Source organism: Syzygium oleosum, unplaced genomic scaffold (genome assembly GCF_021117445.2).
Source record: "Syzygium oleosum isolate NSW1041296 unplaced genomic scaffold, Sole_v2.1 Sole_v2.06, whole genome shotgun sequence".
NCBI lineage: Eukaryota > Viridiplantae > Streptophyta > Magnoliopsida > Myrtales > Myrtaceae > Syzygium > Syzygium oleosum.
Window position 1 is genome coordinate 13,318,062 of NW_026607490.1, and position 27,860 is coordinate 13,345,921.

The window sequence follows — 27,860 nt, forward strand, 5'->3', positions numbered from 1 at the left end:
TTTGGAAAGCTGTTTTACCGACACTTTTTCACAAAAAATGCATTCAGAGCACGAAGAAAGATGCGTAGCAAAAAATCAGATAGGTGAAAAATGCTCGAATATAATTTTCGCGTGATGTTTGGCAGGGAACCACGAGGTGAAAATTGGAATAAATATTTCGAAATAGGAAAAAAATTTCCATTTTCAAGAGGGAAAATTTTGGAAAAAATTTTAAAAAAAATTTCAAAAAAAAAAAAGTGCTTCTCAACTTCTTTTTCCAAGAAGCTCGCAAGCTGAAAAAGCTGCGATCATCCTCTCCAGTTTCATCAGTCTAATCCTCCATTTCTCTCTCTCTCTCTCTCTCGCTCTCCCTCCTCGACTGCAATGCGCTTCGCCTAGGGTTTTCCCAGTTCCCAGTTCCAAATCCGCCGCCGCGAAGCTGCTCCCGTCGCCGCCATGTACGGCGGCTCGAGCGACGGCGAGAGCCACGAGGCGTCGCAGAGGAAGATCCCCCCGGCGTCCTCCATGCCCTGGGTCCGCAACCTCCGCCGCTTCATCGGATCCGGTGCCGGCCTCGGTTCCGAGGCCTTGATGGGTCCGTTTTCCTCCTTTACATTCGTACCTCTCCGTTCGAGCGTGATTTGGTTTTTCCTACTCAATGCAATACGTTCGATGTCTCGCGCGTTCTTCCGTGGGACTTCACCGATTGATCTTGGGGTTGATCTTGACGGTAGAGTATACGAGCTGAGGCAGCTAATTTACCTGTTATTTGGGCAAAATTGGAGCTCGTGAAATGGGGGAGGGGAGGAAAGATTTTGAGCTCTCGTTTCGGAAGTGACCTCTTCTTAGCATCCTTTTCAATTTTAGCAATTAGTGATCTGCTGAAGCTATGTGGCGTCGAGAGATTGTATTCGTTAAGCGGCATGATGCTTTGGACTTGAAAATATGGTTGATGGGTTTGGTGATATCATATTCTTTTGTTTGGGTATATGTTGTCTTGCTTGCCCTATAATATTGAAATGTAGGGGTAACATGACGATGGAGAGTAAATGTGACCCCTTCTTCGGAGACTAATCTTGAGGTGTCTGAGTGGACAAGTGGGAATTAGCTCCAGTTTTCTATATCGATACGTAATTGGGAAGAAAAAATGACATGAGCTCTTATTCTTCTTGTTTTAGTTTTGAATCTTTCATGACATATCAGCTGCTATGGTATAAAGCAGAAGAGGGCCTTAGCTACGTTGGGTGTAGAGACTCGGACACAGTTTTTGAAGCATGCCTGTTCCGAGACGGTTAATTAGGGTAGATGAAGTTTTTCCTCCCTGATCCCTCCATCCTGGAACGGCTTGCATGCACTTGCAAAATATAGCATGCATATGGAGTTGATCATCATCTTATTTCTCCCCCTTGTAGAACTTGAGACCAAGAGGATTTTGCTTGACATATTCAAGGAGAAGCAACAAAAAAGTGCTGAAGCTGGCACCATTCCAAGTTTTTATAAGAAGGTATGCAATAGAATCGTTTTGAATGGTTATATGATACTTAGTTGTTCATTCCCTGTTAACAAGTGTATTTGCCTCATGTTTTGCTTTCACTGGTTGAACCAAGTTCCCAGAGAGCTGGTTTAAAAGTATAAGGGCAGGAATTTTCCTTAATTATTGTAGAATGTGATTTCGTTTGCTTGGTATACTTATATTTCTGTGTGATGACTAATCAATCCTGATTTTCTACTCACCCTCTTAGAAACCAGAAGAAGGATCCATTAGTCATAGAGTACAGAGGCTTGCAAAATACCGTTTTCTCAAGGTATGTATCTATTGTACTGGCAACAGAGTTCTTAAGAAATCTAAAGAAGCTTCGAAGTAGTTTGTACTTTTCTTTCTTAAGAAGTTCACATTTATCTTGCACTTTTGCAGAAGCAATCGGATCTTTTGCTTAACGCGGATGATCTAGATGCAATGTGGGTTTGCTTGAGAGAAAATTGTGTCATCGATGATGCTACAGGGGCAGAAAAGGTCTGTTTATTTTAGCATCGTCCATTTTTGTGTACCTTGTTTTATATGACTTTGTCTTCACAGGTCTGCGGTGTTCTTTGCATTTTGTGAATGGAAGTTACTGGTGGGATTTATTGTCAAATTTTGATCAAATTCTTAGAGAGAGAGCAATTCAATTGTTTTCTCCCAGCATTACCCCTTTCCTTCTTTTTCATATTTATTGAATACTTATTGTAAAGCTTCCTCGTATCCTCTTCCATATATTCAAAATCATGGAGCTTTACATCGATAGACAGCTGTTTTCTGACTCTTACAATCTCTTTCGCAATGGTACTGATCATCTTAAAATGCAATTTGAAGATTATTTTCTCAGTGACTGTTACTGGTGGTATTGCTGATTTTTGATGTAATGCTCAAGAGATTAATTGAAATGTATGCTCCAAGCAATACCCCCTCCTTTCTAACAAGTTTGTTATTACTGTTTTAAAAAAAGTGCTCCCTCCTTGCACCTCTTTCAAACGGTTGTTGCTTTACATGTATAGGCAGCTTTCCTTTTAGTGTTTGTAATAATGGTTTCTGAATGAGTTTTGAAAATTCCTTCTTTTTCAGATGAACTATGAAGATTTTTGCCATATTGCATCTGTATGTACAGAGCAAATAGGCCCCAAATGCCGACGATTCTTCAGCCCTTCAAATTTCATGAAATTCGAGAAAGACGAGTCAGGACGAATTGCCATTCTTCCTTTCTACCTCTATGTGATGCGCACGGTATGTCTTACTCATTGATGCGTCCACTGAAAATTTGATTGTCAGTGGAGTCCACATGAATAGTTTCGTTACTGTATAATCTGAAAGTGCATGGTGAAGAAAAGTACAAGGCCATTGTGCATGACTTGTTAATTTTAAATTAAGTCATTTCTTGCTTCATCAGCATATTGGTTATTGAGCATTGGCAGTGTCGGTATTGACTCCTGTCCTGTGTGTTGAATATGTATTGGTAAGGGATGTAATTATGCCTATAATTGAACATGAACGCTTGGGATTGATGTGTAGCAGATTATTTATCCTTATCTGTTCTTTTATATTTTTAATGTACTCGAACAATTCTTTTATCAATAAAATTCCATCTTGTCAAGAAAAGGGTAACGCTTGTGGATCATGCTATTCTCATTAACAAATTGCAGAGCTCAATATTAGGCTTGAATCAGTTATCTAGAACAACATATAAGTCTATCTGTTGCTAAAATGTATGTGTCCTTTCTTCTTCAGGTTTCACTAACGCAGGCCAGAATTGATATGAGTGAGCTAGATGAAGATTCTGATGGTTTCCTTCAACCTCATGTATGATACTGCCTTTTCGTGCTTCGTTTCTACTCTACTTCTCTATTTTGTCAGAGGACTTTTATGTTGCAGTGTCATAATGGTGTCTGTCTAACTGCTATCACTTGTCTGGATTTGTGAAGAAGCTGACCTGGTTTTGTGTTTTAGGAAATGGAGGCTTACATAAGGGGTCTGATTCCTAATTTGGCACAGCTACGAGACATGCCTGCTGCATTTGTTCAAATGTACTGCCGCATTGCTGCACGCAAGTTCTTCTTCTTCTGTGATCCTCATAGACGAGGTATGTGGCTAGATCTTATACAGGTAGTGTCTATGGTTGTCTCCTTTATTGAACCATGATCGGAGTTATATTTGAATGTACTTGTTATTGAAGCTTTTTTCCTCTTTTATTGACTACTGTGGCACCCTTAGAATAATCTGTGAGTTTGCTTGTGCATTTCCTTTTTATGTTGGTTACTAAATCTGGTATACTAGGGTGTGTAAATAAAATTTCTGGTCATACCAGTGACCTCTTGTTGCTTAATGATGGTCTGGCAGTTTTCTAAATGCTACGAGATGGAGTTTATGGATTTCTTTAAGTCAGTGTTGACCAGTCTTAAATTCCAATTTAATTGGCGACAGTATTGCTGTGACATATTAGATGGCTTATGGAACATGACTATATAGATATGGTGGATTAGTTTTTGTTACATTCTTTTCCATGTAAGGATAGGATATTTGGATGTTTAGGTCTGAACTCTGAAGTTCCGCTTCGGTTAAAAGCAGCTGATTCCGTAAATTCTTTCCAGGGAAAGCATGTATAAAGAAGGTGCTGCTTAGTAACTGCCTTCAAGAACTTATGGAACTGCACCAGGTAGATATAAATGAAGATTTTCTTGCAACGCTTTCAAATGTTCTGATAAAACAGTTTTAAGTTGTTGTAGACGTCAATCCTCCTGTCTTTTCCTGCTTCCCCTGGGCTGTAGATTATTTGCTCACTTTTTATTTGGGAATTCCTGTTCCTGATGATAAGAAGGTTTTATCATTTGCACATCCTTTTTCTGTCACCTAGTTCCTGTTTTTCATTCTAAGTTGGAGAAGTTCTTTTATACTTCTTGACTCGAGCAAATACCAGTTTGGTATGCCACCTGGAACAGCTTTGAGAAGGAAACTTGCTAAAAAGTCATCTAGGAGCGTCTTATTGGCTGAGTTTTAGTAGGTGTAGTTTCTGTTGACAACATTTTGTCTCGCACACATTTGGTTCTTCTCCACAATTTTTATTAGATAGACCTTATTTTGACGATAGGCTGCTGGTGGATGCCCGTTCATTTCCTCTTGTAGACTGGGTAGAAGGAGATTAACATATACACTTGTTTCTTCAGGCCATTTCACAGCATATTGCAATTCTTGGTTTACGATCTTTTAGAGGGCTTCTCAATTGAATCTTCTCGTATGCCATTACCTGTACTTGATCTCTTTTAGATGGCTAATCACCCCCCAGGTGCACTTCCAATGATTTGTATTGGCTGTTAGATGTTAGGGAGAGGCTGCTCAGCTTTAATTGTCAATGCTTTAAGGGGAGGGTTTATAAGGAGGTTGGGGATCGGATAAGTATTGTGTCTAGCACCGGAGGATATCAGGAAGCAATCTCTTCTCAAATGTGTAGTGAAATCCATTTGCTAGCAGAAAAGAAACAAGCACTTGCATGAGCTAGTTAAGAAAGGAAATTTTAAAGCTTAAACTAATCAATGAGTCGATCACTTATTTTACCATTAAAGGTTTATTGATTGATATTGAAGATTTGTATTGATGCTTAGGCATTTTCTTTTTCTAAATTTGCATCAGGAGAGTGAGGAAGAAGTTACTGACACTGAACAAGCTGAAAATTGGTTCTCCTTGACATCTGCACAGCGCATATGTGGTGAGTGCTTTGGATTTCTCTGTATTTGGTATCCCTCTTATCTCCACGTAGTTGATATCATCATCACATTTCGTTTTTCATTTTTTCCTAGATATGTTCTTGGCACTTGACAAAGATATGAATGGAACTTTGAGCAAGCAGGAGCTCAAAGAATATGCAGATGGTTCACTAACAGAGATCTTCATTGAAAGAGGTAGGAAACAAAGTTGCTTTCCTGTGCTAATTGCAAAATCCTGAAAATCTTAACTTCCAATATCGGTTTATCCGCTGGCTTCATTCAACTTATTTTCTTAATGTTCCTTATAGTATTTGATGAGCATATACGTCGTGGGAAAAGTGGTGGCGGGAGTTCTCGGGAGATGGATTTTGAGAGCTTTCTCGACTTTGTTCTGGCACTGGAAAACAAGGACACTCCTGAAGGATTAACATATCTTTTTCGGTGTCTTGATCTCCATGGAAGAGGATTTCTCACAACAGCTGATATACACTCTCTGTTCAGGTCAATATTTTATTTCAACTGTCATAATGTTGCTTTTAATGGCTCCCATGTCCTAAACCGGTTTCCCTCTTAGTATTTTAGCTTCTTAAACTCAATCTAAAGCATTATATGAGGTGAAAAATGTGTTTTGATTTCCATCTTCTTTTCCTCTTGTCATATTGTTACTTAAGACTATATTCTTTATGCCCAATGCTCCAAAATTGACGAAATAATCTAGTTACTAGGAAAGTCTGCTTTGACAGTGTGAAAGTTATGAAGAACATGCCTTTTTATAGTGTCATATGTGAGTATCCTGAAAGTGAAGTTGCAAATGGAAGAAAAGAGGGGAAACATCTGTATGTGGAGATGTTACCTGATACAGTCTTCCTATAGAAAAGTTCTGCAGTTTCCTGCTTGCATAACTCAAGGAAGTTGTGCAAGTCTCAAAGTTGCAGAGACATGATTATTGAATGTGAACTCTCGAGTGCTGAAATCCTTTGATAAACAGACTATGAAGGCTTGTTTGTTTTTAATCACACTACGTAAATTTGGCCAGGTGTCCTTTCCTTTCCCTTATATTATTTAAAGGAAGGAACTGCGGGGGGGTGGTGGTGGTTAGAGGTAGAGAGGGTCATAAGACTCGAAAATATATGTTTAATGCCATGGGATGGGAACAGTGCTGGACCAACTTTTCATCTTTGGGCAAACTACTGCATACTTTGACATCCTCCTTTTTGTTGAGTTTTGGTAACTTGCACTTATCTCTCTCTCTCTGCATTATTCTTTCTCAATGGACAGGGACGTGCATCAGAAATGGATTGAGGGTGGGAACTATGAGCTGTGCATCGATGACGTTAGGGATGAAATCTGGGATATGGTTAAACCTGCTGACCCGCTGAGAATCACGTCGGCCGATCTTCTGACCTGCAAGCAAGGTGGGACAGTAGCCAGTATGCTCATTGATGTGCGTGGTTTCTGGGCCCATGATAATAGGGAGAACCTATTGCAAGAAGAGGAAGAACCTGAAGAAGAATGACAAAGCACGTCCCCCCACTGTTGGAGTGGTCCCTAATGCTAACCCCAGTCTGATGTCTGAACTCAACCATTGGTTGCGATTTGTAGTTTGCATTGACACTGACGGTGTGTATTGCTACTTTGGCATGTGTAGTATTGTGTAGTTTTAGGCTTTTGGAACTGGCTTCTTGATTTTGTGTTTCTTCGGATAATTCAGTGTAATTATCAAAAGAAGAAAAGTGTAGTATTCTATTCTGTATGTAGCCTCCTGTTATTTGGGTTTATTTTAGGAAAGGGTATTTAGGTCTTTGTATCAAGGCTTAACCCTAAGCCTATATATACTTGGTTTATCTCAATAATAAAGTAGATCTTTTTTACCAAATTACATGGTATCAGAGCCACAGTAAAACCCTAATCCTAATCCTAAATTAAGCCCTAACCCTAGCCTACTGTTCACGGCCAGCGAAGAACCCACACGTCTCGCGCGTCTTAGCTCGCGCGCCTCAGCGACCTCGCGCGCTCCTCGGCGCGTCCCGCGCCCCGCGCGCGACTCGCCGCGCCTCCAAAGCGCGACTCGCCGCCTCTTCCCGATGATGTGATTCGCAGAGAGAGGCAACAGATGTGAAGAAATTTTTGGTCATGTTCGTGCTGCTTCTACCGATCTGTCTTGGTTATGGGATTTTTTGCTCGTGTTTCTCTCTTTGTCTTGCCTCGTCTCGATGTGAAGACATTGTTTTTAATTAAAGTGTAGTGGTGGTTGATGTGGTGAGCAGATCTGGTTGATGTGGTAGTGGAAGTTGGTGTGGTGACTTGTAGTGTGATTGATAGTTGCTGTTGGTGGTGTTCACATTTTTTTAGTGGATTTGGTGATAATCCGATAGATTACGGTGTTCTCTTTTAATTGGTGGATATGTCTACCGATTTAGTAACTTCGGATGTTCGTTCGGGGTGACTACCCCGACTATTGCTACTTGGTTCCTTTGGTATGAGTGGTTTACACACCACATTAGTAAAGTTGGATGGCACGAATTACCCGAGTTGGTCAATGGCCCTTTCTACTTTTATTTATGCTAATCGCCAATCTAGGTGGCTCCATGAACCACCACCTGAGGATTCACTAATTTAGAAGAATGGAGGGTCACCGACCTGCGTTGCGTACTCGCGTGGGGGAAGTATGACTGATTCTATTCGTCCTCTTTTTATGGATTGTATGACGGCTCGTGAGGTGTGGTCCAAATGCACTTTCCTTTATTCTGGACAGAATAATATGAGTCGAGTATGTGATATGTGGGAGGCATTATTTGAGGCTAAAATTGGTCCTTCCGGATTGGCGAATACTATGCTCGTTTTACTTCTTTGTCTGCGACTCGGTCTCATCTTCCACCATCACAACAGAGTTACTCGATGCAAGAGAGAGAAGCGAGACATGCTGGTGGTCCTCTTTCTTCGAGGTCTTGGTCCGGATCACAGTGCCCTAAGACAGCAGATTACTTCTCTGGGCACCCTTCCTTCCATAGAGGAAGTATATTCTCGATTGCTTCGTACACTCCCGATTCGAAAGCTTCAACTATGTCGATAATAGTGCTATGGTGGCTCGTGGTAATCAAGGAGTTCGTGGTCGTGGCAATTGGAGTACAAGTAACTTTAATCATGGTCGTGGCCGCACTATTCGGTCGAGGTGTTCCTCGAGGTGGTAGTACGCTAGTGCTAGAGGAGGTCGTGGAGGTCGTTTTTGTACTCATTGTCGGTTGGCTGGACACACTATTAACTATTATTATGATCTCCATCCCTGAGTTGCGGGGTTTACAGGCTTCCATTGATATTGAGCCTCGGTCTTCTTCATCCGGATCGCTTCCGAACAAAGTCTGTGCGGTTGACTCGTGCGAATATGATGAGCTGATTAGAGCGCGACAACCTGGTGGTTCTTCGCCTCTGTTGCTACTTTGGCACAACATAATGATGGTACTTGTCTCTTAGCCACTACAGATACACTTAGTCCTTGGATTATTGATTCAGTGCCACTCATCATATGATCGGTGATTCGCGTCTTCTTACTTCATCTTCTTCTACTCCTTCCACTTCACCTTAGCAGATGGTTCAAAATCTCAAGTAGGTAGTGCAGGTTGTGTGTCATTGAATTCCTCCATATCTTTGCCTTTTGTTTACCATATTCCTCGATTCCCTTATAGTTTGTTATCCATCGGTTCCATTACTCGTGATCTTGATTGCAATATCATCTTTTCTCCATCTTCATGTTTCCTCCAGGATCTAAGACCGGACGCCGGATAGGTGGTGGGCGTGAGGTGGTGGATTGTATCTTCTAGACCCCGTGATTGTTCTTTCTTCGCTACTATTCGAAGAAGGTCGTGGATGACTCTTATCGGTTGCATTGTCGTCTGGGTCATCCGTTAACAGATACACTTTGTCATTTTCCTTTTGTGTCTAGATCGAGTCTTAAGTTTGATTGTGAAACGTGTCGGTTGGGAAAGCATCATCGTGTGTCTTTTCCACCCCGTGTTTTGAGTCGTGCTTCTCAACCATTTGAGTTAGTCCATTCGATGTTTGGGGTCCTAGTCGAGAGTCTTCATTTGGTTTTCGTTATTTTGTCACTTTCATTGATGATTGTACTGTACCACTTGGTTATATTTAATAAAAGATCGTCGAGGTATTTCACTCCTTTCGTCAATTTTACAATGAAGTTACTACTCGAGTATGAATATCCTGTTAAATGCTTACGTACGAGATAATGCTCGTGAGTATTTTTCTTCTTCCACCTTTCTTCCTTTCCTTGAATCTCGTGGTATTTTACATCGAGTTCTTGCGCTCACACTCCACAACAAAATGGAGTTGCTGAACGTAAGAATCGTCATTTACTCGATGTTGCCGGTGTCTTCTTCTTCATACACATGTACCTAAATCTTACTGAGCTATGCTATTCGTACAGCATGTCATCTTATTAATCGTCTTCCATCTTCCGTGTTAAAGGGAGCTGTTCCTTTTACTCTTCTTCATCCTAATCAACCTTTATGGTCTATTCGTCCTCGTATTTTTGGTTGTGTCTGTTTTGTCCATCGGTTGTCTCCGGCCTAGACAAATTATCTCCCGTGCTGAAAAATGTGTCTTCGTTGGTTACTCTCGTACCCAAAAGGGTTATGTTTGTTATAATCCTACTTCTCGTCGAGAGTACGTCTCTGATGTTACCTTCTTCGAGGATCGGACATTTTTGGTAATGTTTCTTGTCTGCACCGTCTTCTTCACCTTCTCAAACATTGTTAGTTCCCCTACCTATATCTCCAAGCAGAATCACCATATGTCTCTTCTATGTTGTTCCATCAAATCCAAGTTCATCTCGCCACTACAAGTCTATACACGTGGTCCTCGCCGTGCTTGGAATCATGACTCTCCATCGCCGACGCCTCACAACTATCTCGCCCCGGCTTCGATCCTCTTCCATCACCTCCGAGTTGACTCTCCCGTTGCACACCGTACTCGATCTCGGTATCCTCTTGCTCATTTTGTGTCTTATCATAATTTATCTCCTCAAATGTCATCATTTGTGTCGTCTCTCGCATCTGTGTTTGTGCCCAATAGTGTGCAGGAAGCTTTAGCTCATCCAGGTTGGGCTCGTGCTATGGAGGAAGAAATGGCTGCACTACAACACAACAAGACTTGGGAACTTGTCTCTTTACCTCCTGACAAGCAATTGGTAGGTTGTCGGTGGGTATTTGTTGTTAAATATCATCCTGATGGTTCTGTTGAGCGCTTAAAGGCGCGTCTTGTTGCGAAGGGCTATACTCAAAATTATGGCATTGACTATGACGAGACTTTTTCTCCAGTGGCTAAAATTCCTTCTGTTCGTGTCATTATTTCTTTGGCTGCTCGTTTTAAGTGGACTCTTCATCAGCTTGATGTTAAAAATGCGTTCCTTCATGGGGATCTTCAAGAAGAGGTCTATATGGAGCAACCACCCGGGTTTGTTGCTCAGGGGGAGAAGGTATGCCGATTGCTTAAAGCTCTATATGGACTAAAGCGTCTCCTCGTGCTTGGTTCGGTCGTTTTAGTGATGTCTTTTTACGCTTTGGTATGCATCGATGCAATGTGGATCATTCCGTATTTAGTATGTCATCTTTGAAGGGGTATGTTATTCGGTTGTTTATGTTGATGATATCATTGTTCGGGAGTGATGTTGAAGGCATAAAACGACTCAAGCGGTTTCTACGAAGGAGTTTAATACTAAAGACTTAGGTCTACTTCGATATTTTCTCGGTATCGAAGTTGCATATCGGTGATAGTATTGCTCTTTCTCGAGAAAGTACGCCATTGATATTCTTAAGGAGGTGGGCTTGCACGATGCTAAGCCTGGTGATACACCTATGGACCCCGGGGTGAAGCTTGATAACGAACACGGGAGCTTCTTCATGATCCGAAAAATATCGTCGGTTGGTAGGCAAGTTGAATTATCTTACCATTACTCGTCCGTATATCTCATTTCTTTGTTAGTGTGGTGAGTCGGTTCATGAGCTCTCCTCGTACTACTCACCGGCAAGTGTCTTACATATTATACGATATTTGAAGGAGCCCTGTGTCAAGGGCTTGTATTCCATAATCGGGGTTATCTTAATGTATGGTTATTCGAGCCGACTCTTTGGAGGTGACGGGATACTACGATGCGGATTGGGCTGGTTGTCCCGTAGATCGCCGGTCTATATCGGTACTGTGTATTCCTTGGAGGTAATCTTGTGTCGTGGAAGAGTAAGAAACAATCGGTTGTTTCTCGATCTAGTGCGAACGGAATATCGTGCTATGGCTAACGTTACAAGTGAGCTTCGTGGATTCGTATGTTGTTGATTGAGATTGGATTACATATGGCAGGATCGTCTACTCTCCATTGTGACAATCAATCTGCCATTCATATTGCTAGTAATCCAGTGTTTCATGAGCGAACTAAGCATATAGAGATTGATTGTCACTTTGTTCGGGAAAAGGTGAATTGTGGTGATATACAGCTGGTACATACACGGTCTGAGGAGCAATTAGCAAACATTTTCACGAAACCTCTACGGCGTGGACGAGTTTCATATATTTGCAGCAAGTTAGGTCTTTTTGATATGTATGCCCCAACTTGAGGGGGAGTGTTAGTTTTATTATTAGATAATTAGCAAGTTGGGTTTATTTTAGGAAAGGGTATTTAGGTCTTTGTATCAAGGCTTAACCCTAAGCCTATATATACTTGGTTTATCTCAATAATAAAGTAGATCTCTTTTACCAAATTACACCTCCTTTTGAAAGTATTGTCGATAGCCGTCTCTTCCTTGTCCTAAATTTAATTGGAGAAGGGCGGAGAGGGCCGATCAGTGCTAGCTACCCAATCCGACCGTTTCTGCAAGTTTAAGTTTTCTTAGTTGCCATAGTGGCAAATTCTTGTCTTGCTTGTCCGGCATGGAATTTTTTTTCCATGCTACCGTAAGTTGATTATTTCGTGGACTAGATTTTCCTTGAACATGTAGAATATCTTTTGATATTTGTAGTGATGTTGCAATTGGAGATTAGTAAAATCCACATTTTTAATCAGGAATGCATGAAAATGAATCAATAAGTATTAGAAAATTTCAAGTCATCAAATAGCAGAAGTGCTCGGGTGGCCAGAATCAGCAGTAGAAGCGACTGTCGATCCATGCGTTTTTCCAAGATGACCATGGGGATTACGAGGTTAAAAGTCGTAGTGATTGGTTTTTGCTAAGCAAGTTCTAGTATTTGGTCGAACGTTCTGAGATAGGGAAATGGACGATTCGGCCAGAGATCTTCACCCAAGCTGATAACAAGCGTTGGCCGTCGTATTTTACCACTATCTTGAGTTTGGATGCTTCTTGTTATAGTCTACGCGTCCTATTCAGCCATTTACCTCTGTGTTGCAAGTTACTTAGGTGGTGTATTCTGATACAAATTTTTGGTAACAAAGCTAAATGTTCACTGTATTGAAAAGACAATTTCCAAAGGTCATAAAGCAGTCACCTTTATTGGTCAAAGCGAGTCTGGCCCATTAGTAACTATTTCAGGGGCACTTAGCAAGGGTGAAAGCAAAGGCACTTGGTTCCATCCATATTGCAAAAGCCATGAGGCCTCTCTATGGCTCCAATGATTTTATTGCAAAGAGCATTGCACGCCTGGTCCTCACAGCTGGGGAAGTCATAGTCCTTGCCACACACGCGTCCTGTATATTTCCCTTCTATCACATTGCCTACATTTAAAAATAACATGGGAAAAGCACAAGGTTAAATTTACTTCTCAAAGGAAATTAAACATAATATCTTATTAATGCTAGCTTTTGTTTCTGATTATTAGAGGTGTCAAAATGGGTCTTAAACCCATATATGACCCATTCAAAAATAAATGGGTCATATATGGGTCACTTTAATTTTAAAGAGTCAACCTTAAATGGGTTTTAAATTTTAAAACTTAAAAATAAATGGGTCTAAATGGGTTGAGTTTGGAACCCATGTCCAACCCACCCACTAGACCCATCCCACACACTCTCTCCCTCTTTATAAAAATGTTTAAAAAAAATCAAAATTTAATTATTTTTTATTTTTCTCTTTTCTTTTATTTTTATTTTTCTTTTCTTTTCTTTTTTTTTTTTTCGTGGTGGTCCGCCACGGCGACCGGCCACCGGGGTGGGACGACCTCGTCGGAGGCCGCGCAAGCTCGAGCTCGCCGGCCTCGGGCGAGGCTGGAGCCTCGCCGATCTGGCGAGCCTCGAGCTCGCCCGATTCCGGCGACCTCGAGTCTCGCCGGCCTCGGGCGAGGCTCCATCTCGCCAGATCCGGCGAGGTCGAGCTCGCCCGAGGCCGGCGAGCTCGAGTCTCACCAGATCGGCGAGGCTAGAGCCTCGCTTGAGGCCGGCAAGCTCGTCCTCGCCTGTGGTCGGTCGCCGGCCACGGCGGCCGGCGATCGGCCAAAAATAAAGGAAAAAGAAGAAAGAAAAAAGAAAAATATTAATGTTATTAAAATGAATGCACAAAGTAAAATCAAATAAGATTTTATATACCAAATATCGAAAAATATTTTCTAGTTTATTTTCAAGTTTCAGCCAAACGTCAGAAATTTTTTTATTTTCTTGGATAATGACTTTATGGAAAAATTTTTCTAGAAATGTCGCATTTTTCGTAAAACAAACAGAACCACAATTTTAAAAAAAATTATAAAATTTTTTCACTAGCTTTGTATTGCATAAAATGTTTTAGCAGTATAATTTAAAAAAAAATCATAAGAAACAAGTATTCCTAGATTAGGTTAAATATAAAAGTGTTTTAGCAATATGGATCGGGTCGGGTATGGGTCGGGATATTTACACTATGAATAAATGGGTCATAAACGGGTTAATGGGTCAATTTGGATCAGACCATTTATGAGCCGACCCAAATCTGATCCGACCCACCCGTTTAATAGGTCTATTGATTATGCAAGCAAAATTAGTTAGGAGTATGAGAAATCAGAAGCTTACTAGCAGCTAGGAATAGAGCAAGCACGAGGATGGCAGCAACTTGGAAGCTCTTCATTTTGTTTTGTCTTGGTTTTTCTTTCCAGCCCTTGGAAGTTCTGATTTGTGTATGAGCATGAGAAAGAAATTGGGTGAGCAGCTTATATATATGCTGAAGAAATAGACGTTATGCCAAAATATGGACAGATGCCACATTCCATAAATGAAGAAAATTTAAACCTCATGCATATGGTAGGTGGCAAATTTAATTTGGGTTTCCATCTTTTTCTGCCTTAAAATCCTTTCATGGTATGACATTAATTTATTTAAGTGCAGGAAGTACATCTATGTGTGTGTTGGACCAAAATTTAATAGCCCTCCAAACACATAAATGACTTTTCAACTGCTTAATTAAGATTTACATTTTCAAATTCTCTATTTGATAAAGGAACTAGTTTGTCAACAAATGTGGCTATCAAGAAGATAATTACCAGAGATAGAACAATGAAGAAGAATCTGGAAATGACAATAAAAAATCGCAAGTAGGTTATTGGTAATTGTAAAATCAATGAATTGATAGCTCTTGTAATATAAGGATCTTTTCATTTACCATTTCCTTTGCTGTATTTTTTACTTGTCGACTGTAACACTTTGTAATATTCTTATATAGTGAAAGTCATCTCCACAACAATACGTTGAGATTAAGAATCAAACACTTTTGTTCTTACATGTTACGTCATAATCGTTAGGCTAAAATTGGGCAAAAATATTGCGTTAGAAAATCTTTAAAAGGTTTTAACACTACATAGGCAAATGACTGAATTAGCATTCATAGAATATGATTAGGATTGATTGGGTAATTTACAACTAATTAGGGAAGCATTTGTTAGCACCATCGACTAGCCTACTACGGAGTTTGTTTGCCATCTGACTGAGAGATCTGTCTCTATTTCCAAAAAACTGTGTCGACAAAAGTTTTTTCTACCATGTTGCAGTTGGTGCGAATTCAATCGGCTAATTATAAAAGGATAGAGCTAATGGAAGTTGCAAAAGCATTCGACAGCTTTATCGAATTGAGCCTTTCTGAGTTTACCTGTCGAATCGCCTGTTCTCCCAATTGGACCAGATGGGTTGATTTCTTCCCTTAGAACCGTACTCAGAAAGTTTCCTACCTTGTATGGCTCATTGCTCAGTTCTTGTGCCGCCACCATTTTTTCTCAAGTTAACCAAAAGAAAAATAGAGTAATAGCATGATTGTCAAACTTGAATTTTGATTAATAATAAGAAAGAACCCGTTTTTTTAGTTTTATTTTTTCTCTCACCCTCGGAAAAATAAAGCATAAGCATTTCCACCATTATTAGAATATTCTCAAAAGTACTATCCCTTAGTGAGAAGTTAATGGTAGTTGTCTTCTTTCAAACTCGTGATATTTTGTGACGGCAAATTCAATCCTAAATTTTTTCAATTTAGCGAATTTAGTTTTAAACATTTTGACGATTTTTTAACGTAGTCCAAGCGCTAATGTGGTGGTCCATTCTCCACCGGCCATGTGCTGGCCATCTTATGTGGGACTATCGGTGCTAACATGGACGGTTTTTGCATTTTTTTAAAAAATTTCCAGAATTTTTTATATTCCTTTTTTCTTTTCTTTTCTTTTCTTTCTTTTTTCTATTGTTCATCTTCTTGGGATGGCCTCGGCAATGACCCACGACCATCGCCGCCCATTGGGCGAGGGCCTGCACCCCACGTTAGTGAATTTCGATCAGGGATTACATTTGAAAATTGTCAAAAGGTTTGTGATTAATTTGGTTATATTGAAAATTTTATGATTGAATTAGCTGCCGTATAATAGTTTTTTGCCAGAATTTCTCCCGCGACGAAATATCATTAATCGAAAGTCGTTCTATGATTTTTAATTAAAGGAGACAGGGTCTGTGGTGACTCTGGACATAAAATATCATAAGTAATAAGAAAATCAACAACTTTAACCTCAATAGAATTGTACAAATGCAAACTATGCTGGAATTTAATCGAGGACAAGACTTGAAAAATATAGACTCTATAATGAAATCGATCGCAAACCAATTGTGTCGGAATTTGATTAAAGACAAAACTTGAGAATGCAAATATGTTACGTAGGACTTTAATTGACAACACAACACTCTGGATAAAGATACATGCCATAATTTAATCAACGAGACGAATTTGAAATTTTGCATAGCAACACTGTGGTTGCTTTGTCAAATTTTGCGGATGCTTTAGCATAAATTGGCAAAGAAGAAACTCCATCTAGGGAAGGTAATTCGATCGAATACCCTAGGGCGACATAGTATTAAGACTGTTAATACGATTCATTCGACGGTTATATTGCGTGCTCTGGCCAGGGAATTCTCCTTGTGGTATCTTATCTTTGGGTGGAGTATAGTAGCTTTGACTAATTTCCCACTTCCACCGAGCACACAGATTTGGCTGCCACGGCTTCTTACCCTTTAGTTAACCGATACCATCTCAGTTATAAGAGGAAATGGGTCGACGTCTATCTCCATTGGGGCTTTTCCTTCTTCATCGAAAAACTTAATCTCACCCCCATTGAATTGCTTCCCGGACATTCTTCCTAAAAAAATGCAATCGGCAATGTTGTGGCTCCATGAGTGGTGCTATTTACAATGTTTCTTGTTGGCCAATTCCTCTTTGTTCGGTATGGTTTGGCCTTCGGTCAGTTTTATTCGGCCAGCAGCCAAAAGTAAGCCGAAAATCTCGTCCATTTTGTTCATGTCTAACAATACAAGAAAAAACAAGCAATACGAAGTGTCTAATGCCTTAAACCATGATGTTCTCCTTTAACTTCTCTTTGATTCTGGCTGGTCTCAATGCTTGAGAAACATATGGCTTGTCGATAACCATTTTGGCCACGACTATCTTAGCATATTCTCCTTGGTCTAAGACATCTTCAGATTTATACCTTTCTACAAAGGTCAAATCATGTTTACTAGGTCTCTTACTTTTTTTTAGTAGGTTCTCGTGGTTAATCGCCTTTCTGGCCAATTGAAAAAGGTCACTATATGGTTGACCTTCCAGTTTATCCCTTAAAGAAAACTTCAGGCCGTTAAAGGCTGTTTCCACGAAAGTATTTCTAGCAACGAAAAAAAGGTTCTTGTTTTTTTGAATCTAGTCATAAACTGTCCACCAATTAATTATTCTGCTATTTAATAGGAGCCAAATCAACGATAAACACATCAGGTACTAACCTGTAGAACTTGTGGTGAAATTGTATTTTCATATGCTCCTAAGAGTGTACAAAATTGGTCGGTAGAGATGTGTACCATGTGAAAGCAATCTTGAATAATGATAAGGGGAAAGCCTTACCTTCTAACAATTATCATGAGATGCATCACCGCATTGTGCAACAAATCGACTAACATGCTTTACTGTCGATTGCTCTTCTTCGCCAAAGAATAGGTGAAAATCGAGCATCTTAAAAACTCTTGGATAAGGAACCACATCCATCCACTCTGGATATAGCTTTCTGTCTATGGGTTTGATATTCGCTGAGTCAGATCCTATGCCTTGAATCACTCGGTCTAGTATTACTGGACCTGTTGGGGATCTTGACTAGTGATCACTTAAAAAGGTTATCCTCCAGGAAAAGGTAGTGGTCTAACTTGGTTGTCAAGCACCATATTTGGTCCTTGAGAAGCATACACTGGATTGGGCATTGCCATTAATTCTATTACAGGTCTTTGACCATCCTGCCCCTTAGGTGGAGACGGTGGTCTACCTTGGCTATCGATGACAACATTAGGTCTCTATAGGACCAGCTCTATGTTATATTGTGTCATCATCTCAATTGGTCTCACATTATCAACCAGAGGTATTGGGGCAACTGGCTATACGTTTTCCATATTTGGCAATGGCAAATTTTACTGAGTATTTTGATTTGCCAAATTGCCATTGTTATGACCATTTGGGTTTACTTCAACAGGTATCGCCTCATTGGTTTGGGTTGTACCAAAAATTTCAGCCATTTGCAAAATCCTAATTGGTGGTGGTGAAGTGGCAGTTTGTTTCCTATGGTACCAAAAGTAACTTACGTAGTAGTAGATGAAGGAACATACCTCGACAGCGCATGATTAGTAGGATTAGCCTGCATTTGAATTAAATGGCTTGATGTTCCCTGCCTGTGCATGACTTTATGGAAGGTATGGACAATCATTGGCTTAACCACATCCATAAAGTACTTTATCAGGTGGTTAGGTGTTTTGTTATGGTGTTGGTGCTGCATGAAAACCATTCTGGTTCTGTCCAGAACTGATTTTTTGTTCTCAGAATCAGTTTTGGACCAGAAATCCGTTTGGTAACGCAATTTCATTTTTCTATTTCCGGGACAAGTTTGCTTCCAAAACTGATTCTGAAACCAGAAATGAGAACCAAAAAAAAGTTGGTTTTTCATTTCTGGAACAAAAGTGAGAACCATTTCTGAGGAATTCATTTTCTTCAACACACATATTCATATGGAAGTCACGATCTTTGAGGTGAGAAAAAAAAGCAAAAAATCAAAAATTTCAAAACTTAACAGAATGGTTTAGAATCTGTGGCTACCCACTTTCAGTGAAATTTAAATTTTTTTAGGTACCGAAAAAAATAAATAAAAATAAATAAAAATAAAAAATTTCAAAATTTCACAAAATGGCTTAGAAAACCTATGGCCACCCACTTTGAGCAAAATTTAATTTTTTTAGTTGCCAAAAAAAAAATAAAAAATTCTAAAATTTAAAAACTTCACAGAATATCTTAGAATACCTGTGGCCACCCAATTTGAGCGAAATTTTATTTTTTAGGTGCCGAAAAAAATAAAAAAGCAAAAAATCAAAAATTTCAAAACTTCACAAAATGGCTTAGAATACTTGTGGCCATCCACTTTGAGTGAAATTTAAATTTTTTTAGGTGCCAAAAAAAATAAAAAAAAATAAAAAATTTCAAAACTTCACAGAATAGCTTAAAATACCTGTGGCCACTCACTTTGAGTGAAATTTAAATTTTTTTATATGCCAAAAAAAATATAAATAAGCCAAAAAGTAAAAATTTCAAAACTTTACAGAATGGCTTAAAATACCTGTGGCCACCCACTTTGAGCGAAATTTTATTTTTTTAGGTGCCAAAAAAATAAAAAAAAAGAAAAAAAGAAAAAATTTCAAAACTTCACAAAATGGCTTAGAATACCTGTGGCCATCCACTTTACGCGAAATTTAAATTTTTTTAGGTGCCGAAAAAAATAAAAAAATAAAAAATAAAAAACTTCACATAATTGCTTAGAATACCTGTGGCCACCCACTTTGAGTGAAATTTTTTTTTAAGTGTCGAAAAAAAAATAAAAATAAGCAAAAAAGAAAAATTTTAAAAACTTCACAGAGTGGCTTAGAATACATGTGGCCATCCACTTTGAGTGAAATTTAATTTTCTTTAGGAACCAAAAAAAATAAAATAAAAAATAACAAATACTATTTGGGCATCTAAAAAAAATTAAATTTTACTCAAAGTGGGTGGCTAGAGGTGTATTGTAAGTTATTCTGTGAAGTTTTGAAATTTTTGATTTTTTATGTTTTTTTTCACCTAAAAAAATTTAAATTTCACTCAAAGTGGATGGCCACATGTATTCTAAGTCATTCTGTGAAGTTTTGCAATTTTTGATTTTTTGCTTTTTTTTCACCTCCAAAAATTAAAATTTCACTCAAAGTGGGTGGCCATAGGTATTCTAAGCCATTTTGTAAAGTTTTGAAATTTTTGAGTTTTTGAATATTTTTGGGCACCTTAAAAAATTTAAATTTCACTCAAAGTGGGTGGCCACATGTATTCTAAACTATTCTGTGAAGTTTTGAAATTTTTGATTTTTTGATTTTTTTTTGCACCTAAAAAAATTTAAATTTCACTAAAAGTGGGTGGCCACAGGTATTCTAAGCAATTCTGTGAAGTTTTGAAATTTTTGATTTCTTGATTTTTTTTGAAAAAATTCAACAAATTTCCTATTTTCCCGAAATCTAAATTTTTTTTATTTTCTCAACATTTTGATGATTTTTTCTGGAATTTTTCAATTTTTTGGGATTTTCTGAATTTTTTTAAAGATTTTTATGAATTTTTCGGATTTTTTATTATTTTTATTCCATTTCTAAAAAAATGGAATTTTGTTCCTGGAAATAGAATTTTCTGTTGTTTATCAAACGGGTTTTTATTTCAGGAAATAGAAATTTTGTGCTGTTATCAAAAGGGTTTCTGTTCTAGAAATAGAAATTTTTTGTCATTATCAAACGGGTTTTTTTTCTCAGAAACTCATCTAGGAACCAGAAATAGAAAAATCTATTTCTGGTTCAGGAACTCATTCCGGAACAGAATGGTTATCATTCGCTACCAAGCAACCTCCATATAGAAGCTACCATTACTGGACTTGGTTCCAACTGCCTTCTCTGCTCATTGGTGAGTTGTCTTTGGATGTTGACATGTCCACCTTGTGCTTAATCTGCCACTGGTTGTGTAGTCGATGACTTAAATTGTCCCACCCTTTCATTGATAGGAGGTTGTGGTAAATTTTTACCGCTAGCATTGTCGGGATCGAGTTAATGCCTTGTATGTACCATCATATTTCCTCAAATTAGCCACATGGTCCCACCAGACGTGCCAAAAAAAATGTTTTGCTGGAATTTCTCCTGTAATGAAATATCTTTATCGGAAAGTCGTTCTTCGGTTTTTAATTAAGGGAGAAAGGTTCTGTAGTGACTCCGAACATAAAATATCACAGGTGATAAGGGAATCAACAACTTCAACTTCACAGGACTGTAGAGACACAAATCTTGCCAGAATTTATCTACGACAAGGTTTGGAAAATACAAACTCTATAACAGAATTGAGTGCAAACAAACAATGCCGGAATTTAATCGACGACGAAGCTTGAGAATGCGAAGATGCTATGCCAGAATTTAATCGATGATACAACAGCCATGATAAAGAAACTCGTCGGAATTTAATCGACAACGCGAGTTTGGAAACTAAAAGTATAGTGTAGGAAATTAAAAATAATTGAAAGGTTGCATTTTTGTTTGATTTGTGCGCAAGGGGGTGCTTTAGTAGACGAGCAATGGTATTTATAGTGGTAGTGCCATAATCGCTTATGAGCAGTTTCCAGCGGTTGTGTCCATGTTCCTTCATCTCATCTCCGAGAATTTTGTGCCCATATTCTCATGATGGCGTGATTTTGTTCTCGAACAATTGCATCTTTTAAAAACGCATGCTAGTTGTTCCACAATCCTAATTGCTTTTTTCTTTAGTGACTTTGAACTTGGAACCATATCTTGATGCTCCTTAGGCATTCAGCTTTCTTCTAACCCCTGGAAAGCTTAGCGATCCTTATTGATCAATATCATTGTCGATCATCATTAACCATTAGTCTTTGTATATTGACAATCGATCGGTCATGACTATCGACGTGCGTTAATATCAATATCAATCCTTGTGGTTGTCAACAATGCATCACATGCATGATAATATCCATGCAATAGCCACGTGCTTGTACATGTTGACGACTTGGTCATTTTTTGGTGTAAACAAATAGGTTTATGATTTTTTGGACAATTTTCTCATTTATTTTTATGTGATGTTGTGTGGTAGTGTGTCTGATAAAAAGTTGTATATCCAATAGCCTATAAATAGGCAATGTGTAATCTTAATAAGGATTACTCTAATCGCATATCAATTTTCTAACATGTAAATACAATTTGCTTTTGCTATGATTTATGTTCTTCAATTTCCCGCACCTCTCCGGCGGTGAATATTCAATGGAGCCATGACCAAACTTCTTGCACGAGATCTCTTGCCATCAACTTCTTGAACCCGAGAATTAAGTGTTCGAATCGTTTTAGATCTCAACTTCAAGAACCAAGAACAAGTCAAGTTCCCTTCAATCACTAGTTGGCTCTTTAACCGACAAGGACCGCGATTGCTTGAAATTTCAACGTGACATTCCGGGCATTTTTCAACTCGTGTAATCAGTTTATCGATTTACTTCGTTATTATCAAAAGGATCGGCTGCTTGTGCTTTTGTCCATCCATGTCTTATGCCTGTATGGCTCATCCCGGAGAGAGATGAAGCTCCGATTGCAATAATATTATATGGTATTTGAAATATAACTCTTGCAGTCATAGTTTAGATGGAGATTAGTGATATTCTGGGGAGGGAGAGAGAGTGAAAATGCCACAAAATGATCACTTTATTAAAGACAGGTTACAGAAAGCCAAATGACCTTGTGATATTTTGAAATATAACTCTTGCAGTCATAGTTTAGATGGAGATTGGTGAAATTTTGGAGAGAGAGAGAGAGAGAGAGAGAGAGAGAGAGAGAGAGAGAGAGAGAGAGAGAGAAGGTCACAAAATGATCACTTTATTGAAGACAGGTTACAGAAAGCCAAATGAACTTGTGGACATGGGTGTTGAAGGTAAAGCCAAATGACCTCGTGAGCAAAGGCAGGCTTAGCAAATTTGAATGCAAATGCACTTGGATCCATCCTTACTACATGCCCCCTAAGGCTTCAATATGGCTCCCTTAGTCTTAGTCTTGGCGCACAAGGTGTTGCACACTTGATTCTGGCAGTTGGGAGAATCATAATTCTTCACACAGAGATTCCCCCCATACATCCCCACTATCACCTCGCCTTCATGCCCCCCATCCCCGAAAAAAAAGTTAGATTTATATATAATACATATGCATACGTATCTGGAAGAGGCAGCTTACTTGTCGCTAAGAACAGAACGAGTACCAGGATTGCTGCAACTTGGAAGTTCTTCATCCTTATCTGTTTTTTGTTGCTATTGGGAGTTGAAAATTTTTTGCGTGTGAGAGATAGGAATTGGATGGTGAATGGTGTTATTTACATACTGAAGGAATAGAGAGATACACAACCAAGTATGGAAAGATGCAATATTCAATACGTACACTCTTGTGGATAGGGAAGGAAATCTTTAGTGGGATTTCCTTCCCGTTTTCTTTTGCTTGCCTGGATATATCGTTCTTTCACGGTTTCCAATTTTGTAATGTGCGCATCTTCTTATTTGGAGTATAACGTTAATTCATTCACGTTGGTGGTCATGCGGTTTGACCAAAGTTGTTGGCCCTCCAACACCTGAATGAATCTTGGAAAACACTTGAGTAACGGCCACCGTTATTTTTGCAAGTAAGGTGGCATGTCGATAAGTAGCCCTTTTACTCTCCATTATAACTCGTGGTCCACATGCCACCATTACTTCCAATAGTACCTGTGAGTAATGGTGACTGTTATGCTAGCATTGTTTACGAATCTGCAACTCCTCAATTGACATTTGACGTGTTATGGCTTCTCTGTTTAGAACCATAACGAAAAGGTTGTTTCGTTAAGGTTTTATGTTACTTTACCTATTAGAAATGGTGTATCGGACGGTAAAATGTGGAATTTTGTTTAAGCTTAAGTCACAACCAATATAATTACTTCGAGGTCGGGCAATATAACAAGGATTGCTAGTTTAGACTCTTATTCATGAATGGCCCCAGGATAAAAAGAAAGTGATCTCTTCATGGATTTTGCCGTGTTTGATGGCCTTCCAACTCCGATATTGCCAAATTGCTCGCTCAATGCGCATGTGTTCGCTTGACAGTACAATGAATTCAATAGTCCAATTGCTCTTTGATATGAAGTAAATCCACGATATGCTTTTAGTAATTACAACTGACTTCACGGTATTTATCGCCAGATTCGTCTACTAAGTGATTCTTGCCGACTGCCGCGTGCATATGAATAATTTCACATATTCACATAAACATTACAGTTTGTTATCCTGCACTAGGATTAGCCAGATCCACGCTAATTACCCACTAGATGAACTGATTGACTATAAACTACAAGTTACCTAATAGGCCACTAAAACTGTTTGACTCGTATCTACAAATGAGCACACGTATCACAAAATTCGTCTTAAGTGGTCCTTTGCCCAATGTTCATGCTCGTTCGCCACTGCCTTCATAGGCAAGAGACTCTACGGTCAAAGTGAGTATAGATTGGAGAGGGTCGGCTCGCTAAGATACTGCCAAGAAAAACTTGTTCATTATTCTGAACGATCCTATGCTGCTAAACATGAAAAGATTTCCTTGGAGTGGGGGCTCTATTTTCCATAGATTGCAACCTCTGCTTGAGACGGAAAACTTCAACCTGCATTGCAAGGGGAAAATGATAAGAACAAAGACACGCACGGGTGCACTATCTACTAAACAAGAACCGCCACTATGGGGGCCGGTATCAACAGTTATTGTATCCCAACTTGAGTAGAAGCTAAGCCACATAATGGTGAATAGGAATTATACACCATGGATTCAATCTGCTGCAATATCGCTTTTTCTACCGGGCAATATTCTTACCTTTTTTTGAAGACATACAAAATTGAAGCCATTGAAAGAGTTCTTCCTCCACATATTGAAATTTCTAAAAGTGAAGAAAGACTACTCTTATCAATACATATTCCGAAATGAAACAGGCTGACACTCAGAAGCTGGAAAGTCCTAGCTCTTTCTCCAGCAAGAACTCCTCTGGTTGAGTGCAATTCCAAAGACAAACAATTAAGATGACATCAGAAGATGCCAGAGACCATCAACCCCTGAATTGTATTTGTTTGAATTTTGTGTTAAGTTGGTAACTAGTGGCATTAATATAAAAAAGTATATGCACATCATTAAACGCGGGGGTTTTTATTGTTTGGAATGATGTGGACAATTCTTTGTGCTTCCGCATGCTAATACTAGTTATAAAATATATTTGGTAAAGACACGTGTCACGTGTGATGTTCTGGGGCGTTACAAGATTTACCCAAATTGATGTATTCATGCCACATTTTCCCCAAATTGTGGTAAGCATGGATTTTTTTAGGGTAAATGTGGCACAAGTATTCCGATTCGTGATTTTTTGTGATATGAAAATAAGCCTAGGGTAATTGTGGCACGGCTACACCAGTTTGAGATTTTTTGGCGGTATTAACCCTATTTTTATAAAGTGGAAGTCATCTCCACAATGATACATCGAGATCCATAATCGAACACTCTTGCTCTTACATGGTACGTTCGCATCTTCAAGCTAAAATTGGATGGAAAGATTTCATTTAGCAATCATCAAAAGGTTTAGGACTGCACTGGCAGAATTCGAAAATTTAGAACTGAACTAGCATCCGTTTTATGACTAATTGGGTAATTTACAACTAAGTAAGGGAGCACTTGTTAGCACCTAAGTCTTGGATTTTGCGACTTGCCTAATACAGAGTTTGTTTGCCATCTGATCGAGAGATTTGTCTTCTACATCCACAAAACTGTGTCAACAAAAGTTTCTACTATGTTGCAATTGGTTCGAATTCAATCGGCTCATTATAAATGGATAGAGATTATGGAAGTTGCAAGTATTCTGCAGCTTTATCGAATCGAGCCTTCATAATTTCCGAGTTTCCCTATCGCACCGCCTATTCTCCCCGATTAGACTACGTGGGTTGATTTCTTCCCTTAGAACCGTGCTCAGACAATTTCCTACCTTGTATGGCTCATTGTTCAGTTCTTTGTGGTGTCCCATTTTTTCCCAATTCAACCAAAAGCAAATGAGATTAACTGCATGATTTTCAAACTTAAATTTTCATTATTTATTAGAAAGAACCCATTTTTTTTGTTTTATTTTTTCTCTCACCCTCAGAAAAATAAAGCACAAACATTTCTATCATTATTAGAATTCTCTCAAAAGTCCTATTTGTTAGTGAGAAGTTAATGGCACTTGTCTTCTTTCAAACTTGTAACAATTTAATTGGGATAATTATCCAAAAAAATCCTAAATCCATTGTGCGGCGGCCAATTTAATCATAAACTTTTCAAATTGACCAATTTAGTTCTAACCATTTGACGATTCTCCAATGTAGTCTCGGCCAATTTTGACCAGAAATCGCTGATGTAATGATTCAGTTAACGTTGGCCATCCTATGTGGTACTGCCGGCAATGACGTAAACGATTTTTGCAAATTTTCCAAAAATTTGTATAATTTTTTTATTCTTTTCTTTTCTTTCTTTTTTCTACTGTTCATCTCTTGGAAGGGCCATGGCGATGATCCACGACTATTGCCGGCGATTGGGCGAGGACTTGCATGCCATGTCAATAATTTCCAATAAAAATTGGCTGGAAGGCTTACATTGAAAAATCATAAAAAAGTTTAGATTAAATTGGCCAAATTGAAAAGTTTTGGACTAAATTGGCCACCATACAACGGGTTTGGAATTTTTGGACAAATTTTTCATTTTATTTTTATATGATGTTGTGTGGTAGTCAGTGTGATAAAAAGTCGTATATCCAATAGCCTATAAATAGGCAGTGGGTAGTTTATAAATATTACTCTAACCGCACATCATTTTTCTATCATGTAAATGCAATTTGCTTATGCTTTCCTTTATGTTCTTCAATTTCCTGCACCATATTTAATGTAGGCAAAACCAAACTTCTTTGAACCCGAGAATTGAGTGTTCGAATTATTTTAGACCTCCACTTCAAGAACCAAGATCAAATCAAGTTCCCTTCAATCGTTAGTTGTTTGTTTACTGCAAAAGGATTGCGATTGCTCGAAACTTCTGATTTTTATTGATTGTCAAGCGACAATCAACGTGTGCCATTCCGGGCATTTTTCAACTCGTGTAATTTCAGCACAATCAGTTCATCAAATTACTTTGTTACTATCGTAAGAATCCGCTGCTCGTGACACTGTCGATCTACATCTTATGCCCATATGGCTCATCCTAGAGAGAGATGAAGCTCCGATTGCAATAAAATTAGGTGGTATCCTAAGATATAACTCTTGCAGACATAATCTACGTTGGGAAAATCTCCTAATAGATTTTGAAGTTGACAAAACTGTCCATGAGAATTTTGTAAGTCTGACAAATACTTTGAAGTATTTAATCCAGGAAGTTATATTCTGGAGATGGCAAATCTATACTTCGAGAGGACTAGACTTTACATGAACCAGAAGGAGAAGTTCATATTCTATACTGCAAAAGATAAAGTTCAGACTTTATATACTACAAATGAAGAGATTCAGACTTTATATTGCAGATAAAGAGGTTTAGACTTTATACCGCACGTGATAAACTTCAGACACAAGTTCGAACGTAAGTCCATATCGTAAAGTCCAGAACGTAATACAATATCGAACGTACATAACGGCTAGTAATCTGGCTTGAATTTCACACTTAAAATAAATTGATTGACTCGATCTTGAAGATTGTTTTGCAATGGTTTAATATGCAAAACATCTTGATTCAGATTTTGTCATCTATATACTTGTCTTTCGTGAGCTTTAAAGTGTAATTTTTAAGATACACTGAAAAGAGTCATTGAGTGAGATAGTGAGACTTATCATACACCGAGGATTATCACTCACGTTGTAATCTCTTCATTGATCATCTAGTGGAATTCAACTAGTAGACTGTCGCGTGGGAGAGTGGACGTAGGCTTAATCTAAGCCGAATCACTATACGTCTTGTGTGCAATTTTTCTCATCCCTTAAACTCATTTTATTTATTGCATTGCACATCTACTTATAGATTGTTCAAAATCTGAACAACGTTAAGATTTTATCCTTGATCAATT

At 38.6% G+C, this 27,860-nt stretch overlaps 1 protein-coding gene, 1 long non-coding RNA gene and 1 other non-coding gene across 3 annotated transcripts; 2 read left to right on the plus strand and 1 right to left on the minus strand.

Moving 5' to 3' along the window:
- Window positions 1–285: 285 nt before the first annotated feature.
- LOC115664358 (probable serine/threonine-protein phosphatase 2A regulatory subunit B'' subunit TON2) lies at window positions 286–6,964 on the plus strand. Its single transcript, XM_030586297.2, has 12 exons — window positions 286–574; window positions 1,392–1,483; window positions 1,722–1,784; window positions 1,895–1,993; window positions 2,582–2,740; window positions 3,242–3,313; window positions 3,461–3,593; window positions 4,102–4,166; window positions 5,138–5,213; window positions 5,305–5,406; window positions 5,520–5,712; window positions 6,490–6,964. The coding sequence occupies exons 1-12, from the start codon at window positions 436–438 to the stop codon at window positions 6,725–6,727; spliced, it is 1,431 nt and encodes a 476-aa protein (XP_030442157.2). The 5' UTR covers window positions 286–435; the 3' UTR covers window positions 6,728–6,964.
- Window positions 6,037–6,154, plus strand: LOC115664360 (small nucleolar RNA snoR104). Its single transcript, XR_004003585.1, has one exon. It is a non-coding gene; the product is annotated as a small nucleolar RNA snoR104 (small nucleolar RNA).
- Window positions 6,965–22,591: 15,627 nt separating the features above from the next.
- On the minus strand, window positions 22,592–23,301 carry LOC115664646 (uncharacterized). The gene is made up of 3 exons (XR_004003610.2): window positions 23,164–23,301; window positions 22,961–23,034; window positions 22,592–22,880 (listed from the first exon to the last, which is right to left on the minus strand). It is a non-coding gene; the product is annotated as an uncharacterized LOC115664646 (long non-coding RNA).
- Window positions 23,302–27,860: the final 4,559 nt, after the last annotated feature.

Coding starts and splice junctions, on each gene's coding strand:
- LOC115664358 (XM_030586297.2), top strand. CDS start 436: ATGTACGGCGGCTCGAGCGACGGCGAGAGCCACGAGGCGTCGCAGAGG. Junction 3,314..3,460: donor ATGGTTTCCTTCAACCTCAT/GTATGATACTGC, acceptor TTTGTGTTTTAG/GAAATGGAGGCTTACATAAG. Junction 4,167..5,137: donor AACTTATGGAACTGCACCAG/GTAGATATAAAT, acceptor AATTTGCATCAG/GAGAGTGAGGAAGAAGTTAC.